At 51.8% G+C, this 10,488-nt stretch overlaps 1 protein-coding gene across 1 annotated transcript; it reads left to right on the forward strand.

Moving 5' to 3' along the window:
* The first annotated feature begins 1,687 nt into the window (after positions 1–1,687).
* On the forward strand, positions 1,688–10,184 carry LOC123812505 (keratin, type II cytoskeletal 71). The gene is made up of 9 exons (XM_045829301.1): positions 1,688–2,134; positions 4,496–4,710; positions 5,402–5,462; positions 5,980–6,075; positions 6,441–6,605; positions 6,795–6,920; positions 8,268–8,488; positions 9,145–9,179; positions 9,973–10,184. The coding sequence occupies exons 1-9, from the start codon at positions 1,688–1,690 to the stop codon at positions 10,182–10,184; spliced, it is 1,578 nt and encodes a 525-aa protein (XP_045685257.1).
* Positions 10,185–10,488: the final 304 nt, after the last annotated feature.

A 10,488-nucleotide genomic window follows, 5' to 3' on the forward strand; every position in this document is an offset into this window, starting at 1 on the left:
TCAGACTTGGGCTGTGCTGACCCAGGAAGACTCCTGGGAAGAGAGCAGGTGGTGGAGCAATAGGTAAAGAAGTGGCAAAAGAAAAGGGGAAGGATTGATGGAAGATGGAGAGGAGGGATGAGAAGGGATGGAGAGAGAAGGTAGGAAAGAGAAATTCTGGTGGTTTCAATAAGAACCATGAAGACAAAATGGCAGGGAAAAAGGAGAGGAGGGCAGCTGGGACAGGGAGGGAATGGATTCTGGGTCAACCCCTAAATGAAGTGACAGAAGGCCCTACCCAAGCCTGGCTCCAAATTCTCCTCCCTCCTGTGGCCATAGCCAGCCCAGAGTCACAGCACACCATAGGGCCCCAGCGGGGGTTTTGGGGCAGGGGCGATCCCCAGGGATAGCTTTAGCCATGGGAGAAAAGGGGGCCACAGCAGCAATGGCTGTCATGTGGGAGGACCAGGACCCATCCCCAGAGCCAGGGACACAGGATGGAGGGGACAGCAGGCTGAATCTGGGGCAGGGATTGCAGGGACCACAGGACTGTTTGGAGCAGGACGGCACCATGCTCACTGAGCCACCTTCTTGGAGAGGCCCGCACTCCTGGTGCAACAGAAATTCGGTCTCACCTTGACAGCAGCTTCTTTTATTTGAACTCTAAACAGATGGCTCCTGTCCTCAAGTTGCCCCTAGTTTTACTGGAAGATGTCCTCATACACTGGAAGAAAGACAGAAATGATGAAATGGGATCCCCTCTCCAGAGTCTTTCCTTGAAACCGCTAGGCCCTGAGCAAGCCTCTCTTTGTCATCCCATCACTCCTCCCTGTTGACTCTCTGAATTTCTCAGTCACCTGCCCCAACTCCATCCTCCTTTTCTCTTCCTCTTTCTGTCCAGTGCTTGAAGGACTGGACATCACTTGTCCCTTGCCTTATTACGGGAGTTGGAGAGAAGTGAAATGTGGAGACCCCTTTCCCTGGGGAACTTGCAGAAGCCCATGGCACTCCCAACCATGGTGTCCATGGTTGACTCTGGCCAAAGTCGCTCATGTCCCATGCCAGGGGGAGGGTCACTCCACCCCTTATAGCCAAGCAGACAGAGCTACTGTCTTCCGTGGGTTAGGAGAAAAGGCCACTGTTGGATTATGCCTCCAGGAGGAGAGGGGTAGGGGTGAATGCCTGAATAATCTGCCCCTTACTGGGACGAAGGAGGACACAGCTATGGTTGGAGTCCCCAGATACTCTACCCTTTGGTTCATTCTGTTGAGAGCAGTCCACCTCCTCCCACCCTCCTGAGCCCCCAGGAAGAAGTCCACAGCCCAGAGAAGATGAATCAGGATAGGGATGGTGAAGGGCCAATGACACCCCCCTGGAGAGGCTGGGCCTGGGGCAAATTACCCTATAACAGCAGGCTAATTAGATAAGACCCAAATTAGATGAGCAAGGCTTGCAAGCCCAGCACTTTGAAGGTTTCATGTTGTTTCAGAGGTGGGGAGGGCTCAGTCTTTAGCTCAGCATAGAGAAAATGACTTCTTGCTCCCAGGCAAGCCAAACCCATGAATTAAGCTCTCGACTACCCATCCACAAACCCCAGTTCCAAGCAGATATAAGGAAGGGCACCTGTCAGTTCTCACAGCAACCTGTGGAACCCGTGTGGGATTTTGCCTTTGCTTCTCCCGTGACTGAGTTCCACCTGCACTGCAGCATGAGCCGCCAATTCACCTGCAAGTCAGGAGCTGCCACCAAAGGGGGCTTCAGCGGCTGCTCGGCTGTGCTCTCTGGGAGCAGCACGTCCTCCTACCGGGCAGGGGGCAAAGGGCTCAGTGGGGGCTTCAGCAGTCGGAGCCTTTACAGCCTGGGGGGTGCCCGGAGCATCTCTTTCAATGTGGCCAGTGGCAGCGGAAAGAGCGGAGGTTATGGATTTGGCCGGGGCCGGGCCAGCGGTTTTGCTGGCAGCATGTTTGGCAGTGTGACCCTGGGACCTGTGTGCCCAACCGTGTGCCCACCTGGAGGCATCCACCAGGTCACCGTCAATGAGAGCCTCCTGGCTCCCCTCAATGTGGAGCTGGACCCCGAGATCCAGAAAGTGCGTGCCCAGGAGCGGGAGCAGATCAAGGCACTGAACAACAAGTTCGCCTCCTTCATTGACAAGGTGGGTCTGTTAGGACCTGGGGAACCTGTGAAGAGCATGATTTCTTGGAATGTGAGCCTTTATTATAGCATGAGGGATGGAGATTAGATATGGAGAAGCATGTACTGTGGATAAGACAGGCATTTTCTATCATTAGGATAACTTGTGTAAGAGTCTTTGTGTAGCCTTTCCCCAGAAAAGACAGAGGCAGGTCAGCCTCTATTGGTAGAGGATTATCAGGAGGGTTAGTGAGTGGCAGGAGCACCTAAGAAAGAGCCCTGATTCTTACTTTCAAGGGCCATATTGGTACCATTGCTAAGCCTGGGCCCATGCAGACTGTGTGCAGAAAAGCCAGTGAGAGGGAATCTTCCCCAGGGTGACCAGGGAAGCTGTCCTCCCATCCATGGCCAGCCAATCTTGTCCACTGGTCACTTGACTGATGGCTCGGGGCGTCAGTGCATGATCATTCCCGGGTGGCTCTGCTAAAGGCATTGGTTTTGGTACGCTAAGGGCTGTCTTGGGAGGCAGAATAGTGCAGTGGGAAGTTAGACCTGACTTCCACCCTGGCCCATCATGTACCATCTGTGCACTTGCAGGGAGTTATTTATCTTGTCTGTGCCTCTGTTTTCTCATCTCCACAATGGAGATAATAACCTCCCTCTTGGGATTGTTGTCAGGCTTTTAAAAGAAAATGCCAGTGAAGATCTTGTCACAATGCCAGACATATACTAAATACTCTCCAAAGGTGGTTATTGTTACTATCATGTTAATCTCCAGAGAGCTAAGGGAAGAGTGTGAGAAGGAGAGCATCAAAGGTCTGGAACAGACCTCAAGGGATCATCCAGTCCAGACAGGCCGTTGACTCTCAGTAGATAAGAAATTATTGCTCCCATTTTATGAGTCAGCAAAAGCATGGAGGTGAAGACCATGCCCAAGGTCATCTGGGGAAGAGAAGGTGAGGTTGGATGTTCAGCCTCCTGCTTCCAAACCCAGTACTGGGGACTGGAGGGCTATGTTGGCTACATGATGGTGAGACATCAAGGACAGGTCAACCCAAGACAAAGCTGATGTTTGAGATAGTCAGCAGCCATCAGAGAGGCTGCACCCCCCACCCCAACTCCCTGCAATTCTCAACTCTTGTTCAGAGGAGAATTCCCTCCTACCCCTGCTCACCTCAGGGGCAAACAACATCTCTGTGGATTTTTACTTCTCTAAGTCATTTCACATCTGGAAGATGTGAAGATCAAGGTGTTTTGAGGTTTGGGGCTGGGGGATAAGAGTGGACTGCCCTTTGACTGAGCTGGCCAAACCCCATTAAAGGATGAAGTCTGGAGACGTGGAAAGAAAGATGAACACAAGGCAGTTACTTCTATGAAGTAGGGTGGTCTGACTGGGGTGAGGGGGATGCAGGCTCAAAGGCGTGCAGAGTTCCCAAACAATTTTAGACTCTAGAAGACTAAAGTCCCATACACTAGGCAGCCAGAGAAGGTTGTGTGATGAGCACATCCTATCAGCAATCTAGATATGTCTAGTGGTGTAGTCCAGATACGTATTGTGGTGTTCTGGGTGCAGGATTTACTCTGTGGTTCATGCTCAGCCTTGCAGATATACATGAAAAAAGTCAGGACAGGTTACACCAAATCAAATGCTGGCTAATCTGCTGGAGGTAAGCTATTTGGTGTCTAACCCATGCCAATAATTTCCAAAACTATCCCAGACAGTTTTCCAATATCCTGTGTTCCTGACTTTAGGGAATCAACCACGTTTAAACAGTAGTGCCCCACCCAAACTAAACAAGAGAGGTATATACAGATCCCCCCGCCCAGGGGTCAGTTTCCTGGCCCCTGTGAGGCCACAGTGACATGGGGGGCTCCATCTGTCCCCAGTAAAGACAGTTTTGGGGAGCAGGATGAGGGGAGGAGGAAGAGGTCATTAGCAAAGTGGAGTTGGGGCCTTACAGATATTTAGAATAGCCGAAGCTCTTGGCCCACTGAGCCTCGTTGAGCTGGACGTGCTGTAAAATGAACAGCATGCCCATTCTTTGGAGAGGTCAGCCTTCCCAAAGATGGACCCAGCTTGACTCTGTCCTGGCACCTTCAGGCACTGTGCTGGTTTGGTCATGGTGGGTGCTGAATGATTGGACACATGACTGATGCAGACCCATGTCTGGGTTCAGTCCTGGGCTCCACCACTTACTAAACCATCATATCTTGGAGAAAAGCTAAACTCTATACCTCAGTTTCTTCTCCATTAAATAAGGTTAAGGACTTGCCCACCTAATGTACCTCTTGTGAGGGGTAGAGAGCTTTGCACAGTGCCCTGTGAGTGACAGGTGTGACCATTTCTGTGGGGGTTCTACAGTTTCTGGGATTCTGGTTTCAGGTGCGGTTCCTGGAGCAGCAGAACCAGGTGCTGGAGACCAAGTGGGAGCTGCTGCAGCAGCTGGACCTGAACAACTGCAAGAACAACCTGGAGCCTGTGTACGAGGGCTACATCAGCACCCTGCGGAAGCAGCTGGAGACGCTGTCCGGGGACAGGGTGAGGCTGGACTCGGAGCTGAGGAATGTGCGGGATGTGGTGGAGGACTACAAGAAGAGGTGAGTGAGACGGGGACTCCTATAGCTTGACCACTTCTCCGTACCTTTGGATTCCTCCTTCCCTTGGGGCCCTGGCAGCTACCCCAGCTTAAAGTTTTTGGGGGGCAGTGTTTCTCATGATATGAAGCAGAATTACCCCAGCAAAATTCTGGAACTTGCTCTCTGCCTTTCTAGCCTCTGGCCTGGCACTTAGGACAAATGTCCAGTTCAGTTAGTTGGACTGTGGTCAGAGGATTAACTCCAGCTTTGGGGTGGGGGAAACCTTGGGTAACCACCAGGTTTTTCCAAGCTTCTGTGTCCTCATTGGTAAAGAGGGGCTTAAATCCATCTGCCTCCCAGAACTGCTATGAGGAGTAACTCAAGAAATGCCCCCATTTAAGGCTTATTTCAATTTTTGAGGGAGGAGATTGCTTCTTGCTTCCTCTGAATTTTACCATAGTACATTCACTCTACTTGCTCTCTCCTCACTTTTGAAGCTGGATCTTCAATAATCTCCTTCCAAACTTGGTTAGCATGTCCCTTCCCTCAGGAAGCCTTCTTTGCCTGGCTGGTCTCACCCGCCCAGTACTCCACAGCCTCTCATCACCTGTGCCCTCTGATGGGCACACTACCCTTCACTTAGAGTCTTCCTTGGGCACATGAGGCTTCTCAGTGAGACATATTAATCAACCAAGCACTGGCCTTCCCACAGGTATGAGGAAGAAATCAACAGGCGGACAGCTGCAGAGAATGAGTTTGTGCTGCTCAAGAAGGTGAGGGGAAGGCAGGCCCTGACTCTGGGTCTAGCTGGGAACCAGGAGATGCTGAGCCTGCAGTGTGCTCTGCTCTCAGAGAAAGTGAGCTGATTCAGAGCTAGTGAGCTGATTCAGAGCTAGTGAGGTAAAGGCAGGGAACCATGATGAAAAACTATTCAGAAAAGAGCATACAACGGCAGGGAGGATGATGGCCTTCCTGATGTTCAATGTGGATGGGTGTGTCCATAGTGAAGGACAGCAGAGGATGACACGCCAGGGGATCCCCTGCAGCCTCAGGGTCTGCTTAGACATCATAGGGATGACTGACAATAGCCGGGGTGGGGTTCCCTTCCTTTGAGAGGCCACCATCCCTGCTGATGGAGCAGAGTCTCAGGATGCTCCTTTGTCTCCTTTTCCATGGGCCCCTCAAAAGAAGAAGGTGGCCACACACCTGTGCAGGGCACCCAGGCTGGGGCAGCTATTGTCTCCTTGGCTGCGCTGGCAGTGACCAAGGTGTGGCTGGGGAATCTTTCAGGATGTGGATGCAGCTTATGCCAATAAGGTGGAACTTCAGGCCAAGGTGGACTCCATGGACCAGGAGATCAAGTTCTTCAAGTGTCTCTTTGAAGCCGTAAGTCTGTCTTTCCACTGCACCCCTCTGAGGGCAGCCAGTGGGTAAAACTCTATTCTGGGGGCTGGGAGGGGCATGGAGGGCCTCGCCCTCAAGGAGGCCCCCCAGATTAGTCATTCATCTCCCACCTCAGTCCCAAGAGGCTCCTCAGTCTCCACCTTCTGGGTGGGAAGGAAATGGACCAGGCTCTGGCCCAATGGTGGCAGGAATCTGTCCTGTGCCCAGTGGGAATTTGCCATGCTCAGGGAGCAACAACCTTGGTTTGAAGCCTCAAAATTGACATCACCAAGATCTGTTCACGTTCCTTGGGGAAAGTTTTTAGCCTTCGATAGTCAAATCCTGAGACTATCCTTGTTTCCCTGAAGGAGATCAATCAGATTCAGTCCCACATCAGCGACACATCTGTCATCCTGTCCATGGACAACAACCGTGACCTGAACCTGGACAGCATCATTGATGAGGTCCGGGCCCAGTATGAGGAGATTGCCCTGAAGAGCAAGGCTGAGGCTGAGGCCCTGTACCAGACTAAGGTGAGCTGGGCCAGAGGAGGGAACCCCAGCCAGTATGAGGGCTGGGCCTGATTGTTCCCAGGACAGACACAATGTTCATTTAAGAGTCCAATGTGCCCTGCCCCCATGACATCACCAACCCAAAACATCATGTATTCCCATGACATGTTCATCATACTCATCCATGGCTCTGTGCTCTGGGGTCCCCAGTTCCAGGAACTGCAGCTGGCAGCTGGCCGCCATGGGGACGACCTCAAAAACACCAAGAACGAAATCTCAGAGCTTACCCGGCTCATCCAGAGAATCCGCTCAGAGATTGAAAATGTGAAGAAGCAGGTAAAGGGCCTGGTTGCCTGTGACCTGGAGCATGTGGGGACAATTGAAGGGGAGATGAGTTGGCCAAGGATGGCAACCTCCCAATCTCTGCCCATGAGAGCAAAGGGGCCTCAAATATTTAGATTAGACCTCCCTGGAGTGCCCCGAAGCCTCCTCAGAACAAAGAATTCTGGGTTGGAGGCACCTCCCCTAGCATGCCTTCTCTCAACCTCCCCTGCTGGGCTCAGACCACAGTCCTCTGTCTCTCTGTTCCAGTCAGTGTGTTTTCTGGGCACCTGTGCTTTTCCTGTACTTGTCACACTTCTATAATTGTGTTTGCCTGTCCCTTTTTCCACTGGACTGGAAGGAGGCGGGGAGCTGGCTGCTTGGTGCCCCATTGTTTTTCCAGCATCTAGTATAATGCCTGGCACCTGGTGGCAGCTTAACAAACATTTCTTCACTAAGTGATTGAGAAGTGGGCTCAGAGAGCACCCATTAAAGTGCTTTCTGTGTTAAACTATTATAGACTTATACAGAGTCAGTCCTCAGCCTCAGTAGGTGGCAAGATAAGGTGTATGTATATAATACAATAGCCATGGTTTCTATCATTATATCATATTAAATCCTCACAAAGACTCTGAGGCAAGTGTCAGCCATTGTTACAGATGGGGAAACTGAGGCCCAGAGAGGTTATGTGGGCTGCACAGCTGGTGAGCAGCAGAGCTACGATCTGATCCAGGGTCTCCTGACTCCTGGCCCAGTGCTCTTTCTACTCTCACATAAGCTTTACACTTAGTAGCTCTATGATGTTGGGAAAGTCACTTGTCCTCACTATACAGGGTATTGTCAGGACTAGATAAGCTGAGGTATGCAAAAGGCAGGTAAAGGGCCAAGTGTCTCTCAGGTGGGCAGTAAGCACCTGGGAAATAAGAGTTGCTCCTGTGGTCCATGCACCTGGTCAGCCACTGTCGTTGTACCTGTAACACCATATTCCAGTGATCTCTCTTTCCTGACTTTAAACAACTCCAGAGCAGGAAGCCAATCTGACTTACTCATTTTGTATCCTTGGCACAGGAAGGCCGAGTAAATGTCTTTGTGGTAACTGAAGTGATGGTAAATTGGCCATCACCTCAGGAGGGCAGGATGCACTATTTATTCTCACCACCAATGTCTAAGCACAAGGGAGTGGAGATAGAGCTAAGGAAAGACTTGGCAATGCCAGAACGGGCCCCAGCCTAGAAGAGGACCAAGGAGTGTGAAGGGCAGAGGTGGGCTACTCTTCTCAGAACCTCAGACTGAGTGGTATTTGGATATAAAGGTCTCCAATGACACCTTCAAGTTTTCCAATATCTCCAATTCCCCATTTAGGCTTCCAACCTGGAGACAGCCATCGCCGATGCTGAGCAGCGGGGAGACAATGCCCTGAAGGATGCCCGGGCCAAGCTGGACGAGCTGGAGGGCGCCCTGCACCAGGCCAAGGAGGAGCTGGCCCGGATGCTGCGCGAGTACCAGGAGCTCATGAGCCTGAAGCTGGCCCTGGACATGGAGATCGCCACCTACCGCAAGCTGCTGGAGAGCGAGGAGTGCAGGTAAGGGGGGATGTGCTCTGGCAGAGAAGTCCCAAGGGTTTGGGGAGGACCTCAGGAGAAAGCCTATCACATCCTTATCCAGAAAAGATGAGTTTTGGGGGAGTGAAGAGGTGGTGATGACAGGAATAATAATAGCTATGAACAATTCCTACATAGGCATGAGTTCTTACTTCATACTGGGCACTGTGCTATGTGGACTAACTCATCCTGTCTTCACAACTTCCCTGGGTATACCTAGGCACACTCCCCACCCCACAAAAAAACCATTACCATGTCAGGGCTTCTTATTTCATCTTCCTTACCTGACTGGGTATAAGATGAGCTTGTCGAAGATGTTCCATTTTGGCTTCCCCAGTGTTCTTGGGAGACAGAGAGGCTCATGCTCTGGCCTGACCCTTGGGAAGTGTTTATACCACCCCCAAATGTGCACCTCACGTGAACTGCTTTTTGACTTAGGTTGCTGCCTGATTACCAACAATTTCAGGGATAGCCCCCCAACTTCTCAGGTTCTGCCTGTGCCAAAGAAGAGCTGGAATTTCCAAAAGTTCCCGTTGGGTTTAGAAGCCCACATCAGGCCAGAGGTGGCACTAGATCTGAGGTTCACAAATTGTGGGTTGCATGATTTCTTGCTCTTATTTTATTTCTCTCCCTAACAGGATGTCAGGAGAGTATACTTCCCCTGTCAGCATCTGTAAGTATTTGTATGTTTAGACCTAAAGCTGTAGAATATGCAGACCAGAAAGGGTCTTTGTCACACTCTGTGTGTGTTGATGAGCAATCTAAGAAGCAGAGAGGGAAAAACTCTGTCTGAGATCACAGAGCCAGATAGCAAGGCCAGAAAGCAGGCCTCCTGACTCCTAGCCCAGGGTTCCTCACTCCTTACCACTCTGTCTCCCTGTTCCCAAGGGCTGGCAGCTAGGAACAGGGAGACAAGCTGTGGGGATGGGGAAACAAAGGACATGTTGCAAGAAAGTGAGTACGGGTGTATGTGAGGCTTGAGGAATCCTGCCTACAAGCTGTGATCAGTCCTGGCCTTTGGACTTAGAGGGGGCTGGAGTCAGTGAACAGGGGACCTTGATCATAGAGCTGACAATGATGGATCTTTGTGTTTCTCAGTGGGGCTAAGAGCATTAAACCAGAACTTCTGAAAGATGTTATCTGTGGGGCTAATAACAGGAGGGAGAGGTTGAAGGATGGGAATTTTTACCAAAATAAGTTAATAGAAAGGGCAGGGGTAGGTGTCAAGAATGACAGGTGGATACATTGGTGCCTGAACCAAAAAAATGGGCCTTTGAGAGTTAAGAATCAGCCAGATTGGGTGTAAGCTGAACAAGCCAGGGGCAGGATGTGCCCAAAACTGTCTCAGGAATACTTCCCCCCCGCTGGGGGCAGGGTCATCTGTGACTAGAGCCCCCACTCAACTTACTGCTCCAAGAAGCTCCCCAGCTCTGGCTGAGGGGTGCTGACCCATCCTTCCTCTGCAGCCATCATCAGTAGCACCAGCGGCAGCAGTGGCTATGGCTTCCGGCCCAGCTCGGTCAGTGGCGGCTATGTGGCCAACAGCAGCAGCTGCATCTCTGGAGTGTGCAGCGTCCGTGGCGGGGAAAGCCGGAGCCGAGGCAGTGCCAGCGACTACAGGGATTCCTTGGGGAAGGGCTCCAGCCTGGGTGCTCCCTCCAAGAAAGCTAGTCGGTAGAGAGGGTGACCTGGTGCCCTCCTGCCACCCCTGTGTCCCAGCAGGGGCTCTGGCTCCCACATGTGCTCTCCCCAGTCGACCGTCAGCCCCATCCCGCAGGCCCTGATGTTGTACCTCAGGCTCTGGCCTTGGCCACCTCACTTCTCCCAACCTGTGTCTTCCTGAGCCTGGGCAGGTGTGGACAACTAAACCTGGTGAAATTCCTCCCTGCACACACCCAGCATTCACCTCCTTGGCTGTGGTCTGCCAGCTATGGCACCAGCTCAGCCCCTGGCTCCAGCCCCTGGCTCAGCTGCTAACTACT

Source organism: Phyllostomus hastatus, unplaced genomic scaffold, assembly GCF_019186645.2.
Source record: "Phyllostomus hastatus isolate PE091 unplaced genomic scaffold, TTU_PhHast_1.1 phas_scaffold_93, whole genome shotgun sequence".
NCBI lineage: Eukaryota > Metazoa > Chordata > Mammalia > Chiroptera > Phyllostomidae > Phyllostomus > Phyllostomus hastatus.